The sequence below is a fragment of the Tigriopus californicus genome, chromosome 5 (genome assembly GCF_007210705.1).
Source record: "Tigriopus californicus strain San Diego chromosome 5, Tcal_SD_v2.1, whole genome shotgun sequence".
Classification (NCBI taxonomy): domain Eukaryota; kingdom Metazoa; phylum Arthropoda; class Copepoda; order Harpacticoida; family Harpacticidae; genus Tigriopus; species Tigriopus californicus.
Genome location: NC_081444.1, coordinates 14414762 through 14434970, shown reverse-complemented (window position 1 = coordinate 14434970; position 20209 = coordinate 14414762). Strand labels below are relative to the sequence as shown.

The window sequence follows — 20209 nt, the reverse complement described above, 5'->3', positions numbered from 1 at the left end:
TCAATGCGTTTAATCAAGATCAGTGCCAAAGACAAATCCCAGGAGAGCAAGTCGTCCTCGCTAATGCTTCCAAATGGTTTTGCCAAGCTGAACGGTGAAATGAAATTGCCAGTTCTTGAGGAGAGATCTCAGACAGCCTCAATGGAGGACACTTCTGGTACTGAGTGGAAAAAAAGAAATTACACAGCCTCGACCGAAACTTCTGAACGTAATGCAATCAATTACTCAGACCTCAATGGCAACGGGTCCATGACAAGCCAAAACCAATGTACTTGTCTCAAGGACAATATCGAAACTATCCCCAGTGTCCAAAAGCCTTTGGCAAGCTTGGGCCTCCTAGGCCTCTGTTCTAAACGTCAGTCAGCCTCTCTCTCCGATCTCCCGAGTCAAGTTGGAACTGTTCCATCTTCATCCAAGGGAATGATGGCGGCCTCTCAATTAACCACTCTGCTTCTACGTATCAACTCAAAACAGCCCCCATCCTTGGAACATTTCCAAGCCGCTGTGGTGGATTACAATGATGGTGGAGGCGTCTTTTATGAGAAGTCTGTGGACAGGATCATTGTGTTTGATGAGTCTAAAAAGACCCTTTTCCCCATCCCGGTCAGCAGTGCCCCTCAGAGGAAGAAGCAACCTAATGGACATAAGTTATGCCATGCATGGGAAACAAAATTGGGCCCCACTAAGCCCAGTGGAGAGTTCTCTCAAGATTCCCACCTCTTACTTCGCCAAGAAAAGGTACCCAAGGTGGCAGCTCATGCCGTATCTCAATGGCAAAAACGATGTCGAATGAGGCGACTCCAAAGGCGAAAAGAGATGATTGAGAATGGAACCAGAAGGGCTCCCATGAGTGCCAATGCACCGGCCGCAGGGAATAATGCTGGAATTGCAGCTCGTCGATCACAATTGAGACGTTGCCAGAGTTCCACATCTATGATGCCAAATTCGAATCATGCCTTCTCCATTGGACATCCGCACCCCACTCAAAACCAACCAGAGAGTGTATCAAAAACGAAGCCCCCTCTGTTACGTGCTGCCTCCGAGATGTCCATGATAAATCACAAAAAGCCCATGCTGCCCTTGGTCCCGCCGCCCATGAAAGACTCGGATACAGACATTGAAGAAAAGATTCTTCGTCGACGGGAAATGGCCCACCTCTTTCAATGGTATTATCCTGAAGGTGGTTGGGGCTGGGTGGTCTTGGCGTGTACCTCGTTGGCCAGAGCCCTGAGTCAGGGCTTCCAATGGAGCTTCGCCTACCCCTTGGCCGAGCTAATCCAGACACAATTTGGAGGTGAGGACCGAGCGATTGGTCCCATTCAAATGGGTAAGTCTTCAGCATTAGCGGGGAGGCAATGCCGTGGTTAAATGCTTGCATTATTTAGTCCGAGGTGATGGAACATCTTGCTTCAAAAAGGTTGGGAGGCAGTCCCTCATCTGTTGTTCCATCTGTCCTCATAAATTATCCAGGACAGTGATGAAAGGAACGGTCTGTTTTGGTCCAGACGAAACGAGGGGGAAATCCTACATTCTACTTACATAGAATGCGCCGCTATCAACGAGATGACAAACTAATTAAGTTTAAATGCTGCAAACAAAACCCGGTTCGACTAGACCAGATCAGATGTACCTCCTCCACGAGAGCATAGATCATAGTAGGTTCGTCATAAGGTCTATCGTTCGGGTTTTATTGAGCATGGAACACAATAGACCGTGATGGTCTTTCATGTGCATCACTCAATAGATATTGGAAATAGGAACCCTTACTTTATCACAGTACGTAGGTGATCTTTTTCCAACCACTCTCCGACTTGAAAAAAGCCGTTGATCCAAGTTTCAACGAGGAGTAGAAGAGTTCATTGCATGTATATTATAAAACCAAATGCCTGAGCTTGGGCTTTCTTTTGGCCCCTAAAGATGGATCAAATGGGCTTTAACTTGGACATTCCAGGTTCTTGTTTTTTCGTGCTTTTTGGACAGGCCCTTGCTCAGATCAGGTAATAGGGCAATAAAAAGAAATATATGACTCGGATTACAGCGCGAGAAATCCAAGGCAAACTGTAAGCCGGATGTTTTCCCGCTCTCCTTTGATGCCATAAAAATGGACCCTGGTGCTTCTTCATTATTTCTAATTTGGCATTGTCTCCAGATGACGAACGTTATGGACCATCCTTTGGATAGAGGGGCGATAGCTACTCCATTGTAGCCTTAAATGAGCTCAATCCCCAGAATGAACAAGTGTTCCTTTGCTCCACTTGGAGCCGCATACTTGTCCACATTAAGTATGTATATAGGGCAATCGAGAACGATGGTGCTCATTTCGGATTCGCTTTCATGATGAGGGAGAGAAAGAAAGGCAGGAGTAGGGAGAAAGAGAGACAAATCGAGAGACTCGATGCATGCGTCTTCACACTGGCCAAAAAGCAAGATGTACCGACAGAGTTTCGACTCCCAAATTAGCTGAACAATGGAAAATGGAAACAAGCAATGCCAACGCAATTCCCCTCAGGGAAGGATTTTCCGGGCATATGAAATTTAATGAAGCCACAATGATGTGAGAATGAATGGATCCTTTTGAAACACGGCCTCGATTCCCCGCATGTGGAGATGTGGGTGATGATTAAAATGGCCTCTGGAGGACAAGATTACTCGAGATTTAACGATTTTACGTGAACAATGACACAACATGAATGTGTTTTATGGGAACCTTTATTGCTTTTCCCTCAGTGACATTCGGCTTCTTCTCCATGTGAAACAAGCCCATTGGGTCTCATATTTGCAAATGAAAACGTTATTGAGTCTCCTTCCAAGCAAGGACCATAAACGAAAGTAATTTTGTCCGATCTTAAGAGCCAATACATTTATTTAAGCCTTGATGGAACAAACCCTCCTAGACACAAACTTATCCCAAAGGACTTGTCTTTCACAAGCACTTCCAACTGTGCCAGTTAATCTAGTATTTGGCTTGTTGCGACACTTTGCAGGACAAACATTGACAATATTCCACGTCTATTATGCGTTGTGTTTGCTTATCTAGAAGTGTTCAACTAGAGATTCCATATTTTTAAGGAAGCATCCAAAGGAATAAGTAGGAAAGGGGAAGTCAAAGTGTTCCATCATGTTGATGGAACACATGACCCAGATGTTTGCTCCCTCCAAAAGTTTCTTTGAAATGCACAACCGTTTTTTTTGAAATGCACAACCGTTTTTTAGTAAGGTTTATCTGCTTGAAAAGACTTTGTATGTATGTTCATAAATACCACCTTTTCGCAAAGTGACTTTTCCACGTCAAACCACCTGATTGTTATGCGACAGCCTATCACCGACACACCAGACTGTAAGGACCAAACTTTTTCCTCATTCCCGACAGATTTATCGGTCATATTGTCCCAGAATATGGATCAAGGAACCCGTCTGGAGCCCCCCTTTTCATTTCAAAACTTCTTTATTGGACCGTGGCAAGGTTTCCAAGCCCAGGTGCAATTTGAAAGATGAGCGCTCATCTCAGGCCCCATGGAAAGGAACCTCGTTTTTCTCGCCAATTGGCAATTAGATTTACTTTCGAGCCTTTATGACGTAGGTATGATGTTGCATAGCCATCAAGGCTGTATGTACGTATGTACTAGAAACTGGAGCATTAGGCATGCAACTCGGATACACATCAGCCTATCAGCCTATGCGTAAGCTCTAATAAATTCCGAGCATTGTGCAGGATCCTCTTACAGGGTCTGAGCACAAGTTGGTTGGTTGCATTGTAATGCTATAATCGGCAAGCCATGGTCGGGCATTAAATTATACACGCCTAGATTTAGTTCGACTCTCGTCTGCCATAATACAAGCGTGCTCCGCAAATTTCTCCCACTCGATTAAAATTGTTCCCTTGAGTGCTTCCCCCAAAATTCATTCCAATACGTGACTAGAAGCATTAGTTGGAACTGATTGTGAGCAAGTATGTCGGGTGGATACACCAACACGGGGATGCCATTATTTGTCAGGTTTTGCCGGAAAATGGGTGTTTGTGTACGCAGAGGCTCACGGGTTCGTCGTTCCTTTTGTGCGAGCTGGGTCCTTCCTTTCCCACCATCCTTGTGAAATGACCCAGATACCACTGGTTCCGCTATACTGGAAGCCTATCCCCCTAGGAACCCGGCTTGCTGCTCCTAAAGGTCGATTGAAGAATTCGGTTAATGCATTCAAGGGGGTTCTTGATCCCGTTGAATGGCCGGGGCATGATGGCTGAGTAGTCCGTAATTTCGTATTTATTGACTGATGTCGGTACACGCAATCGAAGTTTCCCTCAGTGCGCCTCTTTTCGTTATGTGAGAGTGAGGCAGAGAGTGAGAGGAGCTATTCGATCCCCCCCTATCCCCCCTCGTTGAAGAAGTTATGAGACAAGTCTTTTTGAGCGCAGAGGCAAGAACTGACAGAGACATAAAGTCCGAGAACCTCTCAATTCAATCTGGGGTGGGGAGACTCGTCCATTCCGCATGAGTGAATTGGGACACTCGCTTCGGCCAAACGGGATCTTTGAAAAGCAAATCTAAGAATGTGGGGGGGTGGCATCATACCACTTCCTGGGAATCGACAACTGGAACCATGGGTCAAGCCGGAAATCGGACCGTTTTTCAAAGAAATCAGGCAATTCTCGGAACGGATCCACCGAACTCGAAACTTTTTTTTCTCGTGCTCTCCAAGGTGAAAGGTTGGTCCACGGCAATTGTTCCACATCATGGGACTTGGGCCACTCCCCAAGTTGGGAATTGGTCCTGAGGCTCGTTCCATTAGCACTCAAGGGAGTTGTTGGGAACAGTCTTACTTGGGGTCTCTTTGGGGGAAAGGAATAAAACCAAGACCACACCGCAGTGAGAAACGAGTCCGAGGAATGCATTTGTAGTTGGTACGATGGAGAATGGTGGAACGGGTCCTGTCATGGTTATGGAGATGAAAGGATCAAGTTTGATGAAGGAATGCTCGCTTTGAATAGAAATGCTCTGCTGGTCAAAGAAGCACAAAAACAGCTATTCTGTTCGTATCTCTCCAAGTATTGCTGAATGAGATGAAATCTTGCCGTATCCCTCTGGGTGACACAAAGAGGTTCGTATAGTAGCTTCGTCAGATATCAGGTCTTCGTTGGAGGGCTCCCCTCATTCGAGCAATCGATAGTTCCGGTTCGACAAATGATTGGGATAGACGAGGAATGGAGCTCTTTTTCTCCATATTTGTGCAGCTTGAGAAAGTATGTCTACTTACAGCAGTTCCGATGTGAACGGCTAAAAAGAGGATGCTTTTGAACACAGTGAAGATTGTCCTTAAACAAAGATTGGAGGCAAATGAATACCTAACCGAATACCAAAAAATGCGATATTAACAATGACTTATTCACATGCACTCCACATCGCTTTATTAGGTCCACAATATGGTAATAGGTTGGGAATTAATCGTTTTTATAAGGAAAGTGCTTGATGTGCTTCATGTATGATGTGAAAGACCAGACTGAGCTTGCAGGTTTTTCTACTCAAGAAACCCTTGTTCGGATCTTATAACACCCTACCAGAACAAGTATTCGCTTAGGGAACCTGCATATCATTCATTACCTGTGAATGAGAGGAGGAAAAGGAGAAGAATTGGCTTCAAGGAGAATGTTCACGAGTCAATGTAACAATGAGACTTCCAATCAGAAAAGCGGACAGAAGTGTCCCACTTCAGAATCAAGTGAATCCTGCGCGTGTCATTTACCTGACTCAGCTATTCATTTGGTTTGCTCGACCCCGTGCATGTATACCCAAAGAGACTTTCAAGTGGCCAATGGCATGCCTTACACACCTCATTTTCGAACAGCATTCACTGTTTACGGATATTTTCTACTAGTCAATAATTCAAGTTATTAGAGAAACCTTTTTTTCTGCAAGCTGTTAGCAAGCCAAATGCAGTTTCTTTTATTTTACATTTAATTTGTCTGATCAAATGTTGAGAAAGTTTTATTTTCGGGTGTGCAGACTACCCATCACCCAAGTTAGTATTTGAATGATCTGTCATAAACTGAGAGCAAGGTTAATCTAAATAACGTGCCAAGAAATACTGCACTTTTATCTCCATTTCATTCAGGTCAAATGGAATTGTGCCCAAGATAATTGCAAGTGCTGCCAAAGTGCACTGAACCAATTGGGAAGTGCTTGAAGGGCATTAGACGTAAACACTTTTGCCAAATCGCCCGGGATCACAATCAAATGGCCTTTCTTTGAGGGTGGTAGAGCGTACGGAGAAAGGTGGAAGAAAAATGGTCGGAACCTGATCTGACTTAAAATGCATCCGGCTCTTATGGTTCCTCACCGGAGTCATATTCTTTTGATATCATCTGTCTGTTCCAGGGTCTGCTCCAGGAACTGTAAGCAGCTCTGTGTTTCATTAAAGTAGAATACCCAGGATAACATCTCGTAGCTACCCACCTCTCAGTATCTCGCTCTCGAGCCACCTTATTGAGTCTTGGATTAATCAGGGTAAGTGCTCTCTTGGGTTCATTTTGGCCATGGCCACCACGAAAAGAAGGCCATCGTGACGAGGTCAATAAAAATGCCTATTTGTTTTCTAATTTCATGGTGGTCGTACACTCTAGGCCATGTCTGGTGGATCACTCATCCCGGTTTCATGTCCCAATTCTCAGCCTTCGTCATCTCGGTGGCCTTAATGTGTCTGTCCTTTTTTTGTTTTAAACTCCTCTTCGGGTGAACCCCACACAACATGAACAATATGTCTTGGCAGGAGAAATCTGGTTGTTCGTGCCCTATAAACGATCCATCTTACAGCCTTGCGTGCTCCAAGACCATAACGAAGGACGGCAACATCCATTTGACTCTTGGGACAGACACATTACGTAAGAACGGGAGGATTGAGAGAAATATCTCAAGTGCGTACATATATGTACGTGCAAGTTTCCGTTTTAACCGGATCTTTTCTACCTGTCCTGGTCTAACACTATAAATCCCAAATCCTTGAGGTTCATAAACCATAGTCAATGGTCCAAATCTACGCGTACGAAAGAGGGCAGATTCTAAATTGGTTCCTGGCCTTGCGTGCCGTAAGGAACACCTGCTGAAGGGGCGAGTCCTTGAGTTGCATGACTCTCCGTGTTATCCATGGTCCCCATCAAAGGCCAAGTTAGGAGGGAGCATTTCAGGGTGACGGACCGTGCAGCTATTTCCCTACTGGCTTCTTTATGCCCCTCTAAATCCAATGATCCCAGGTCTATTTCTGGCGAATTACTCGGTGAAGAGGAAAGGAAAGAAAGAGAAACTTGGTCCCTGTCCAGCTTAGATAAAGTTTGTGGGTCATCATTTAACCACATTCCTTCATGAACTGATCTATCAACAGGATTCCGTTGCCCATGGAGGCCATGTATGAGGCCTGGTTCACCATACTTATCCTCATGCAGGCATTTTAGAAGTATGTGATATGCGTATATCCAAGGACTTTTCGCAGGTTCTCCAGGAACTAAGTAGAGTAGACTAATATGGATATGACCTCTCACCCTGCTCAGACACTGCATCCATGTCTGTCATAATAAATAACAGACTTTCGAACAAATCAAATTCTAACACCGAACACGAAAAGAAATACTTCGAGTTTGTATCAGGCCAGTTGTCCTTCAAACTAAGGCTGACTAACGTTGCAGTGAAATGTTTCTTTTGTTCTTTTCACTTACAGCACAGACGATGTCACGAAATTTCAAAGTGGCGCTTGTTGAATGAATGCTAGTGATGAGTCGAACTCGGAATTGAAATGACATGAGGGCTTGTTTTGTTTGCCCACCTCATTTCTTTCGCTCTCATTAAAGTTTGTACTTTTCTGTACTCTTCGTTAGCTCAGATAAACAACTCAGGGTAAGAAGAAAAAAATCCTCGTCCGATTTGCTGTTGTCCCGAAATACTTTGTATCGGATACATCTCTATGTATCTTCACGTCAAACTCGATCCTAGCCTCTGAGTCAAAACCTCCCCCGGTTACTCTGATCCGGATTTTTAGCTCCTTAATGTTGAGCACTACAACATAGCTCTTGGTTCAATTGTTTGGCACAAACCAGTGAGATCCACAAAAACTCCCCCTTTTCTGCTGCAAATAAGGCTACTCCCAACACGAGTTCTATTTTAAGCCTTTGTTCCGTGGAACGGGGTGTAAAGAAATCAACTGGAGGGGCTCCCCTTCAGTGTTAACCAAGGCCAATGACGTGTTTTTCTCTCTTTTGGATGTCGCCTTTTCGCACCATTTCTCTGACATTTTGCCAAAAGGTTTGCGCTTTCTTGTCTCCCATCAAGTCAGGAAAGAAACAGGTCGAATCTATTCCTTAGATCGACTTTTCACACAACACATTTGAACGGCCCAATGAACCTTGTTTGTTTAGGTCACTGGTGAGGCTCAAGTCATCTGGAGAGGAGGCCTAAAAACTTGTTGTTGGGCAAATGATTCCAGGTGGTAGCACCTTGAAGGGTTTTCGTTTGCACCTTCTTTTCTGTGATGCGATCTTCGTGGACATCCATTTTGAGCCCACAAGAATCAAGGCCAAAAGATTTTGTTCACACTCCTGGAATCGGAGATAAATCAAGATCTGACCGCGCATCCTAATAGATCTCTTTGGGCTGCCTTGAATCCTATTTCGTTTAAGATAAATGGTCAGGAAAACTCGCTCCAGGCGCTCGTACTTATCTGTAATTGCATTTAGAAGCTGCTCGCTGAGGATAGACGAAAGGAGGTAGTTTTATGGAACACTCGTTTTCCGAGGCGACAAATGTCGTTATTCTAGACGCAAAATTCCACGTTGAAAAAGGTTTTGTCGACAATGAGAGATTATTCAGCTTTGTCATGGCAATTTCCTGTCAGCTAGTTTTGTACGTACTTCGTTGTAGTATGTAGGTATGTACGCTCAATTGCAAAACAGCAATGTTTCATTGTCCACTGGAAACCGTTGTCAGTCTTAAATTATTCAAACGAAATGTTTTATCATTTGACCTTTTTTTAGCACCCATCGTCTCACTAGGAAAGATGCTTTTAGATTGGAATGATCTGGTTGGATCTCGAGCTCACCGTTGTTGACCTTAATTGAAGGTCCAATCTTCATAAGAGCCTTTGGAGTGCGGGTGACAAAAACAAGAACTCATCCTAGGGTTGACAATTGTTGACGTTGGAAATTGACGTGTTTCATGCTTCGCGCAAAGGATACAAAGGCTGGCATTTTTTTCCTCTCAAAGAAAGAGGGTCAAATGTCAGAGGGCGTTGTCGTCGTTCATTATGACCCATTTGGGATGGTCCCAAGTATTCGTTCCATACATCCCAAGCGAAGTGATTCTTTCTTCCGAAGAAATCGCCGCCAGCGAACAAAGGCCAATTATCCTCGTCGGTCGGTAATTTATTCGTGAAAGCTTTAGTCCCAAAACCTTTTTAGAGGATGGAAATACCATTTGTTGGCATTTGTAACACTGACATCTAACAACTATAGGTAGTATATTTGAGGCATAGCATAACAACCACACATGGATCTACAGGTATTACAGGCATCCGTCCGAAAGTGTATTTTCCTGAAAGTCTCTATATTTCCTAACGTCACCATTGCGATAAGTTATGAAAAAAAGCAAGTCTTCCCATGAACATGTGCTTTACCGGTAAATCCAGTTGTGGCTCTTGCATATGGTTTGCAATGTCATATAGCACTTTGAAAACGGAAGTATGACGTCAATGCGGTTTTCGGCGGTTTATCCCATCCTTGATTTGATGGACCAACAACCCCAAGCACTTGTAAGAATTCTTGTGTCCGACTTCAGATGGCGCATTTATTTGATTTGTGGAGATTTCAAAGCTGGAATATACATTTTAGAATTTGCAATGCATACAAACCTTCGGATTAAAACGGAAAAAGACACTGAAAAGGCGGTTTCTGTATTCATTCTCAAATAGAATTCTGACTCATTTTCCGAATCAGCTTAAGCCTTTTAAATTGGTAAGAAACATTTCTTGCTTTCAACTTGAATCCCACTTAATCAATACAAGAACAGTGGGAATTCATGAACTTTCCCGAATATGAAATTGATTTCAGAAAGCTTGAAACTTCAAATTGTCCAGGCCACGTACATGTAATCATCGTCATGAAGAAAGAGCTCAACAGTTTTTTTTGTGTTATAATACATTTTTCGTGACCTCGTTACAGTGTCAAATGGACATGGTCGCTTGGTATTTGAAACCAGCATACAAACATTATCTGGGTTATGCCACTTATTAGCCAAATTGATGGGGGACATTCTTTTGTTACCGAAGGTTGAGGGGGTGGATGGATCCAACAAGGGGAAAGATAAGTTGAATAAAAATGATTCTCCCCCTAATCTCATCGCGCTTTAATGGTGCTGTTCCCCCTTGTGGGAGTATTATTAGTTATCCTTAAAAAGTTTTTTATTCAGAGAATATCATGTGATCAATGTTGCTTTACCGAGTCACATATTTGAGATTGAGAAATGCCTTTGAAACTTGACGCATTAAACTCACTCTTGCTTTTCGAGTGACAGTGTAAGTAGTAATCAAATCCTAAATTTTCCTGCTTCGGCAGAATCTTAAGGCTGATCCTTTTGCTAGGGACAAAATCATTTACTTTTTGATGGGTTTTGTAGTGTAGTGGTGTCCGTTGAAGGTTTCAATCAATAAAACGTTGAATGATTCAGTTAGTCCAAGCTCGGACACACCACAATAGAGCGCCGTGTTCGTTGCTTCATCGTATCTAAATTGTTTGGATTCGAGTGTTCTCTCATTTATACTTTTGCTTTTGCCACGTGTCAATCACTGACTTTACCGCACTAGTTATATATTCAGTCAAATCTTGGAAAATGGCCTCACTCACGGACTCACGGAACATTTGGCCATCAAAGCTAAATGAGCTATCCCTCATCACACCACCAGGTGAAGCAATTCCTCATGGCAAAGTGGCCAGCCAGCGTCCATGTTCATCTCTTGCTTTTGCACTTGAAACGCTTCAATTCTAGATGACAGGGATTTACCAATCACTTCGCATGAAGCCATATTAATTATCTTGTCCTTCACCTGGAACGATGCTTTTGCATGGATGCACTTGGTCTCAAAAGTGCAACGTAGGACATTGTTCCGTGGGCGGTTCTCGCCTTGATCCTTTTTCCTGAGTTCCAGCCAGGTTCACTCTTGTTTTGACGGGGAAAAATGTTCCAACGCCTTCTTTTTCCAATGGAAACTTTGTTGTGAATGGATCGCTTTTACTCGTCGACACTCAGCCACCTTCGCTTTAATCTTCTTTGGGAATCATTATTCAGCTTTTGAAAGCTGCCAAGTTCAAATGCAGAACGGATTTTTCTTGTTCCCTAATGTGGACAACGACAATCTGGAACGAAGTGATGCGCTTCCGACCATGCAAGCAAGAACTACGCACACAAAGTAGACAATACGAAACAAAAAAAAAATCAAACCCTTGCTTTTGTACATGTTTATTGCACAGATATTTTTTACATTACTCATTGAGTATACCCGTCACCAACATATTGAAGTTTGGAATGTTCACAGACATCCCAATTGTTTGAAAGTTCCCTTAATTCCTCATATTGGTCTTGTTTGCAAAGGCTTTGACGGGTTTTAAAACAAGTTCTTGTCGGCTACATGATGAAAGAAAATGATTGAATTGCCCGGTGAAACGTTATCCATATGGGACTTACCAATGATTTTGACCTTGAATCCGGGTGCTGTGTCCTTGCTGATTTTATTGAAACGAAGACTCACAGATCTGCCTTTAGTCTCAAAGTCTAAGGGTTCATCTAAGGCTCCGCACAAAGTGGTCTCACTGGCTGCCTCGCCTTCGATCCCAGTGATCGTGAGTGAATCTGGGCCAAGATAAGGCACGAATTAGAACTATGACCTTTCCAGTTATCATGTACACCATCCGGTTTATACTCCTCGTCCCACTTAGATCAACCAAATGAATTAGCAAGGTCAAAGAAAGGCCCTTAAATCACATACCCGAGTTACTGCAATCGGCAGATCGATCTCCAGCCAATTTGAAGTTAGCGGGCTCCACTCGCAATCGAATCACTCCCAAAGGATGGTTGGACTAGAAATGCGGTCGTAAATCAAACACTTGGGCATTGCCACAAGGACCTTTGTCGACCTTACCTGGAACGACCAAAGGCAAGAATATTGACCGGCTGGGTAGTTGATCCTCTCTTGGAACCCAGGGCTCTTGAGCTCGTGTTCGCAATAGGGACTCAAGGCAACATTGAGATTTTCAGCCCGATTGGAACCCGAAGATGGACCGCAATCTAGGACTGGAACATCACAAGTCTCGTCCAATTCCTCCTCATCGAAGCTGTGGACGTCCAATTGCGCTCGCAGCTCACCCATGGACGGGGAAGCCGTTGAGGCGTCCATTTCCAGGACGATTCCTGAAACATTTCAAGTAGGCAATGAAAACTTTGACATTGGAACAAGTTTGGACCATTACTTACGAGCATTGGCCAAGGATAGGAGAAATGCGACCAAGAGAATCGAATTCATTGTAAAAGTCAAACAAAGACAAAGAGGAGCTGAACTTGGCTGGTAATGCTGCGAGCAAAGGCAGAGATGAAGTGATTTCAAAGTGCAATGGTTTCAGTTTTATAGGATATATCTATGGTGCGTAACGAACATTGCACACTATTCAGATCACATGTGCATTGGCAACGCTAATGCGATGGATTTGATGAATCTGTAAATCATTTGCATGCCATGCCCTACCTGTCATTTCCCACTTTGAATCTTCATCGATGTAAGTCATGATGACATTTGGTTCAAAATGATATATGAGATTTCTCATTTGAAGAACATTGAGAACTTTGACAATTTGGTTTATTCGCAATACTTTTGCGGTTCCAAATAAGGCAATTGCATTATTAACATTCTCAAAAAAAAAATTCCATCTCGCCTGCATTTAAAAGAAATCAAACAGTTCCTACTCTTAATTTGAGATTAAAAACCGTTCTTCCAGCGTTCTTCTTGAAAAATTAGTGTTCCGTTTCTAAACATTATCTCCGTCGTTTTGAACTCGAGAGGTTTTGCAAGAGAAAAATCCTCCAGAGAGAGGTTTGATTGATTTTGTTAGCTAGTCCCACATAGTCTAAAACATACAGTTCACGGTTGTTACAAATTCCAGTCGTTCTTTCCCTATGGCTTTGCTGATTAAAATCAAAGCCAAACGTGGGTCGAACTTTGGTGGTCTAAAACCTTATTGTAAAAAGTGCTGAAACAATTTCACCCACTGTCGCATATAATCGAAGATATCTTTGCGTTCAAACAGACTCATTTCGAGGTGAAATCTCCTAATAAAGTCTTTCAGATCAGTGGATTGCATTTTCGCCGAACTCGGTTATGCAGATCTTTGTGTGAATCTGAAAGAAAGTCGACCTATTTCGTAAAAAAGGTTCAATGTCCCATGTGTAATAACCCCACTAGTCAATGATCCCTTTGCTTGACTCCACTACGTATAAAGTTGTCCTTCTTCTTGGCACCCTAACTCAAAGGGAGGGGAAGTTCTCGATTTGCAGAATGCTTGCCATTTTCGGGGTTGGTCTTTTTTCAAGCAATTTGCGAAATGTAAGATAAATGTAAATTTGCACACTTTTTATGAAGATCGTTCCAAAAGAGGGTCCATAAGAGGGTGATAGCAGAGCTGTCCCTCCCCTCTCCACTTAAAATTCCCAGCCAAAACAGGCTTTGGATCGGAATAACCTCGATTTTTTTTACTATTATCATTTGTGTTTCTGCCGTTGGTTTTTCAGGAGCGTTGGCATCGACATCATTGGCAGTTTCGGCTTTGGCCTCTCCTTTCGTGGTCACCTTGTGCCAAACCCGTTCAACTCGATTGATGGCGGTCGTGGGTGGATTGGTAATGGCCTTGGGGATTCTTTTCACATCGTTTGCCAAAGAGTTTCATCAACTTCTATTCAGCTACGGCATTGTGATAGGTAATTCTATTGGCCTCCTACGCTACACGAACACAAATAATGGATCAATGATTTAATGCCGTCAGAATGTGCTTTCTTAGCTTTTGTGACCTAGCCTCCAGCAAACAAAGGGCCGATAATTCAGATTGTTTCATTTTGTTTAACAATGTCCTTCGAAACCTTATGCAAAGTTAGTGTCTCTAGTAACATAATTGGATGGCTAATCACTTTTTTCGTTCATGGCATGTAACATGAAATTTACATCAGTTTAGTGCAAGCGCTCCATTTAATTTGTTCCAAGAAATGCTTGAAATTTGCATTAGCGATTCATCCATGGGAGATTGCTGCCAGCACTGCAATAAATCTATAGAGATAAAGCACAATAACTCCACATCAGTAACCAAAACTAGATCTGAGCATCGATTGACATCCCCACATGGTTCCAACATGTTTGACTTGGTTTGATTGCGTGTTGCGGTCTTTCGAGAGGAATAAGAATTGATTGAGGTGAAATTACCACTGATTGCCGTTGATTGTAGGCCTTGGTGTGGCCATGATTCGAGACAGTGGAACCATCATATTAGGACACTACTTCCGTAAACGCCGGAGTCTGGTTGAGGTTGTCTACCTGTCTAGTCCTGGATTAGGATTGTCTGCAATGAGTTGTCTCATTGACCATTTGTCAAGGTACGCCCCGAAGATTATTGTCTACACAATACTGTGGGTTTGTCAGGGCCGAGATTGAATAACCCTTATTCATCTTTCTTCCAGTTTGTATTCATGGAGGATTGGTCTCCAATTTGTGGCCCTCATTATGACCTCTATCTGCATTCTGGGTCTGTTCTACCGTTCGGCCAGTCTCTATCACCCTCAAAGAAGGGCTATACTTCATCTGAAGAGCCAGAAACGGCGGATCACCATTCGCAATGGACATGGGTCCGGTGGGGAAACACTACCTTGGTCCCAACTTACCTCCCATAAGAGGCGATCGGTCCAAATGATCTTTGTGAGCTGTTTCCTAGGCTCTTTTGGCATTTTCTACCCAATGGTGTACCTGGTGAGTGAGCCGAACCCAACCATCCGACTTTCCAACCCAACTGAACATTTAATTCCATGTTACAGAACCAGTTGCAACACTCCAAGGAGGATCCGCTCCAGAACCCAATGATCAAATCAGACGCTCTAAATGACCAAATTCTCCTTGGCTTGGGGTTGAGTTTTGGAACTGTCCTCAGTGGCTATCTTGGATTGCGAAGAACCAAGGACTGCTTCATCGGAATGATCTATCTGATTCAGACCAGCCTTTGTGTTCTCGGTCTGGTTCTTTATGGTCTCACATTCAAGAGTAGCGACTTGGGTCGTGGTCTTTTGATCCTTTTGTACGGAGTAGTTCCAGGGGTCTTTTCCTATGCCATAAAAACTTACATCCAAGAACGAGTCAAGACCAGGGATTTCGGTCAAACGTGGAGCCTGATTCAAGCCGTTGCTGCGCTACCGATTGGAGTGGGCATACCATTGCTCTCGTGGGCCAATGAGGGTACAACCGGTTACTTGGGAAATCTCATTGGATCGGGATTAGCTCTCTTGGCTTGCTTCGTTCTCGTGATTGGCCACAATTGTTCGAAGCAACGCCAATCTTACGGCAGTGTGACCATTCGCCACAAGAAGATCCAGGCCAATTTGGACGAAGAATCTGACCTGCAAAGGCCTTTCACACCGGGAGAGTCCCACAGTGACCGCGACCTATACGAGAATGAGTACGAAGACGATTACGAGTTTGACGATGAATACGTGATTGAGCAGGTTTATGACGAGAAGCAACACTATGTTGTTGACGATAACATTACGTCTTGCAACAAGGTTGAGAATGACCTGATCTTCAGCGAGTTTGAGCAGAATCTCTCCAAGGAATCGGAAGATAAAAGTGTGTCCTCATCCTCATCTTCTTCTCAAAACCTTCGCTACAATGGCAAATTTGCCAGACTTTGGACCCTGAGAAGGCAAAGTACCGAGGACTTTTCGTTATCGGATCGCAGTTCTTCCTCCAATGGTCAAAAGGAGCCTTTTTTAACGAACAAAGCACTCAAAGATGTCCCAAAAGAGATTCCAACCTTCACGAGTTCGGTAGCAAGAGCCGCCAAAGGTCATCCGGTACAAAAGCAACGCAGTATTACCGTTATTGAGGAAGTGTCGACGTCGTAATATTTTTTCAATGTTCAATTGATTGATGATAGGTGAAGGTGAATTTTCGGGCCTAGGGCAGTTTGCCAACTTCAATCTTTAGGAACAAAATAAAACAAGTGGGGTCCTCTGCAATGCATTTGATCATCAGTCAAAAAAAAAAAAAAACCAGTAAGCATTTGGAACAATTGTTGGCTGTCATTTTCCCACTGATTCGGAGGCGAATAAATGTACGCGAATGCAAATCGTTGGGCATTTATGGAATCCATTTGATAGACGTCTCAATAATTTAACACATGGGAACATAGATGTTCACAATTTCATGCACGAACATGGCTCTAAAACCAATCGCAGTGAGTAGTTACTTTCTTAAAGTTAAAGTTCGAGGACTAGATGAAGAGGAGGAAAAGCTCCAGACCTCTCAAGCGTGGCCAAGCTAGGAGTTGAACCAGGGGTGCTCAAGCTGACTGATACCCATCCCAAGCATTTATTGAGGATTCCAATCTGATCCCAAGGATCCATTGGCATTCAAGAACTTGAACGATTCCGCGCACCGCTTCATCATGCCTTCCTCGGCAGCCCTGACCCAAACACGCGGATCGTAGAACTTCTTGTTTGGCTTGTCCTCGCCTTCAGGGTTGCCCACTTGGCCTTGCAAGTAATCCTTGTTCTTGTCATAGAATTCCTTGAGTCCGACCCAGTAGGCCCATTGAGTGTCGGTGTCCACGTTCATCTTGATGACACCATTGGACACGGCGGTCTCGATCTCCTCCTTGGTGGAGCCCGAACCCCCGTGCATGACGAGGAAGGTGGGTTTGTCCAGGGGCGAGTTCAATTGTTCCTTGATGTGTTCCTGGTGACCAGCCAAGAGCTTGGGGCTCAACACCACATTACCGGATTTGTACACTCCATGCACGTTGCCGAAAGCAGCGGCAATCGAGAACATGGGGCTGATGGCGCTCAAGGCCTTGTGCACGTTCCAAACCTGGTTCAAATCACATGGAAGAACGAATTTGAGTATTTTTGAATGGTTCGTACATATTGGTATGGGAAACAAATCCTACCTGTTCAGGCTTCGTGTAAAGGTCGTCGGCTTTGACTCCAGTGTTGTCCACACCATCTTCTTCACCTCCAGTGATGCCAATCTCCATTTCTAGCCATTGCTTGATGGCAGCCATGCGAGAAAAGTATTTGACACAAGTTTCGATGTTCTCTTCGTCCTTCTCCTCGGACAAGTCCAACATGTGGCTGGAGAACAAGGGCTCGCCGTTGGCCTGTGAAGGAAGCCACAAAAAGCATGATCAAAATTCCTGGTATGCCAAGGTATGGTGCAAAAGCCTCACCTTGAAGTACTCCTCATCAGCTTCCAACATGCCATCGAACCACGGCAAAAGTTTCTTGGCGCAATGATCAGAGTGGAGAACCACGGGCACACCGTAATGCTTGGCCATCAATCGCACGTGTTGAGCCCCGGCAATGGCGCCCAAAATGGCAGCCTTTTGGCCGTCATTCTTGATGCCTTTGCCGGCCATGAAAGCGGCTCCACCATTGGAAAATTGAATGATGACTGGCGAATTGATGTCACGAGCGGCCTATGAAGAGTGAATTCAAGGATAATTGAACACAGATTAAACTTTCGCCGCGGAATGTTTCGCCACAAGTTTCAATTCAATTTCTATGGCATGGTTACAAATAATATATCGTAATTGTGACATGGTTTACCTGCAAAACCGCATTGATGGTAGATGACGATGTGCAATTAAAGGCGGGCAGAGCCACCTTATTGTCCCGGCAGTACTCGAAGAGCTTCAAAAGATTGTCGCCCGTGACGACACCGGGAGGAACGATACCTTGGAGACCCATGCTGGAAAAAGAATCAAGATAATTGAAAATATGAATGACGGCATTATTGAAGGCTATATATCTGTTCTTTTACGGAAACATTCGGCATTTTGTTATCTAAAAAAAGTGAATCGGCAAGAATTAGTCAAGATTAAAACAAAGTGAAATAGTTCTTTGATTGAACAAGCAAATACGTAATATTTTATGAGCAAAAGTCTTGTGATTTTTTAACTAGTGCTTGTAACATGTTTTGCATTTACTGTTAACAAAAGTCAAGTACTTAAGCTCAAAATGGCATTTGTTCAAAATTATCAAAACTTTACGCTTCGTTACACAAGATCACATACAAGAATATATCTAAATGGTATCATAAATTAATGAAATAGGATTACCAAGGCTTCAAATATTTTTCCGACGCCGAAACTTCTTTGCTTGTGTTTCAATTTTTGATCGTAGCTTTGTCCAATCGTCGCTTGAGCATTTTATCATGTCAGCAACATAAAATTACCTGCAAATAAGAATCTCAAAATCGTATGTTTAAGTAAAGAGTAAAAATAACAACTACTTTACAAATTATCTTTTAAACATCTAGTCCTATAGGCCTAGTCAGCACAAAATGAGTAAAGTCTTCTTAATGACCATATCCAATCTCTCAAACAGGAAAATATTTCCCAAGCCACTCCTCAATATTTCAATGATTCAAATGGATTAACCGAACAATTTCAAGAACCATAAGCCATAATCCTACACCCAAAGTAATGTTAACATGCAGGACCAAGCTGTCAGTCTTAGTTGATGTACTCACTTTCAAGTTAAAGCTGAGGAGTTCAAAGAAGTGGATTGATTCAGTTCACAGCAGACAATGGCTGATGTTTGAGAGGAGTGTATTTAGTTAGCAATCTGGCAAGGGTAATGCACAGGCAGAACACACTGCATACAGAGCACAAGAATGGCTCACGAGAAAAGCAGGAACGGTCCATTGTGACCAGCAAGATTCGTTACAAGAAACCCAATCAAAGCTTTGGAAACGAGGAGAGGTAGCATATAATTGACGCATGGCGATAATTTTGTTGAACGGGGGCAGAGGAACGTCGTTTTACATAATTGGAGGGACAGGAGCACTTGCCGGAACAAAGAAGATGATGAATTATGTCCTTGCCTCATGAGTTCCATGTCGGTGCTCTAATCTGGTCACAAAGGTGACCCTTCTCTTGTGCTCTTGACGGAACGTTGAAGGTCACCTTCATCTGTTCCACAGGGGGCAAATCGCAGGGTTGGCAAAACACGGGATCATCGTCATGTGGATGGAAAGAAGGCGCCTCTGATCTTGACTTGAGAGCAAACGGTCAAGTTATGTTTGAACGGATTCTACATTCTGCATAGGGGATATGTGGTTCATCAAAAGTAAGACTGTTTTACCATTTGATCCCATCCACGCGGGATCCAGTAACGTGACTGATGCGTAACCTTACTTCCGTACCAAATTGTGGCTATTTACAAATGTTCAACTCCATTGGTCTTGTATTTTTGAGATAAAAGATCTACCTCACAGAAGAGTGCTCCTAGCACAGTCAACCCTGTATTCATATATTCTAAAGTGTTGGTCCATAGGACATAAATACATTCGACGCCCCCCCCCCTCCTCCCTCCCATGCCCTTGGGCTTATTTTAACCATTAATTGATTTCTCATGATAAAGGTATGAATGCTATACTATTCACGTTGACAAATATTAGATTGATTCATGTAGACATGTTTTAACTTGGCATCAACCCATAGCAAAGTATGAATTGCCAATAAAAGCAAGGTTCATCCAACAAAGCAAAGACTAGCCCTTGCTCTATTATTCGAAATTGCGTCATGTTTGAACCAATCCAAAAAAAACAAAATAAGGTCTATCTACATGTTGTGAAAAGTCGAACTCTGCAGAAATTTCAACCCTGATTTCTAGAACTCCAGTAGAGTTCTATTACATCAGTCAAATTCAAATAAATTCAGATCAAAGAAGACAGATATAAAAAAAACGAAGTGCAAAATAACTTCGTTATCAAAATTCCCAGCAAAAAGAAAGAAAAAAAATGTGAAAAACTAAATGATCGATTTAAAGCAAGATCAAAGTGAAAAAAAAGTGTTACTTTTAGCGATGATGTTTAATGGATGATATAACTTTAAATGTAGCGCTTAAAATGAATGCAGTAACGTTTAACTATGAGAAAA

At 43.1% G+C, this 20209-nt stretch overlaps 3 protein-coding genes across 4 annotated transcripts; 1 reads left to right on the top strand and 2 right to left on the bottom strand.

Annotated features, from left to right (window-relative positions):
* Window positions 1-16482, top strand: LOC131880022 (uncharacterized; the record flags this gene model as incomplete). The annotated part of the gene is given in 5 exon segments (XM_059226518.1): window positions 1-1327; window positions 13806-13991; window positions 14510-14657; window positions 14742-15027; window positions 15093-16482. Coding segments are annotated over 5 exon segments (3027 nt in total), but the record flags the coding sequence as incomplete, so codon positions are not given.
* LOC131880026 (uncharacterized) lies at window positions 11471-12654 on the bottom strand. Its single transcript, XM_059226522.1, has 5 exons — window positions 12498-12654; window positions 12166-12434; window positions 12013-12103; window positions 11712-11876; window positions 11471-11651 (listed from the first exon to the last, which is right to left on the bottom strand). Exons 1-5 carry the CDS (start codon window positions 12544-12546, stop codon window positions 11632-11634), a joined length of 594 nt encoding a protein of 197 aa, XP_059082505.1. The 5' UTR covers window positions 12547-12654; the 3' UTR covers window positions 11471-11631.
* Window positions 16391-18937, bottom strand: LOC131880024 (uncharacterized). 2 transcript variants are annotated; one of them, XM_059226519.1, is made up of 5 exons: window positions 18799-18937; window positions 17874-18015; window positions 17495-17743; window positions 17216-17425; window positions 16391-17136 (listed from the first exon to the last, which is right to left on the bottom strand). In XM_059226519.1, the coding sequence occupies exons 2-5, from the start codon at window positions 18012-18014 to the stop codon at window positions 16639-16641; spliced, it is 1098 nt and encodes a 365-aa protein (XP_059082502.1). In that variant the 5' UTR covers window position 18015; window positions 18799-18937; the 3' UTR covers window positions 16391-16638. The 2 variants fall into 2 exon arrangements, with proteins under 2 accessions (XP_059082502.1, XP_059082503.1); XM_059226520.1 differs by lacking the exon at window positions 18799-18937 and adding an exon at window positions 18386-18507.
* Between the last annotated feature and the right edge of the window lie 1272 nt (window positions 18938-20209).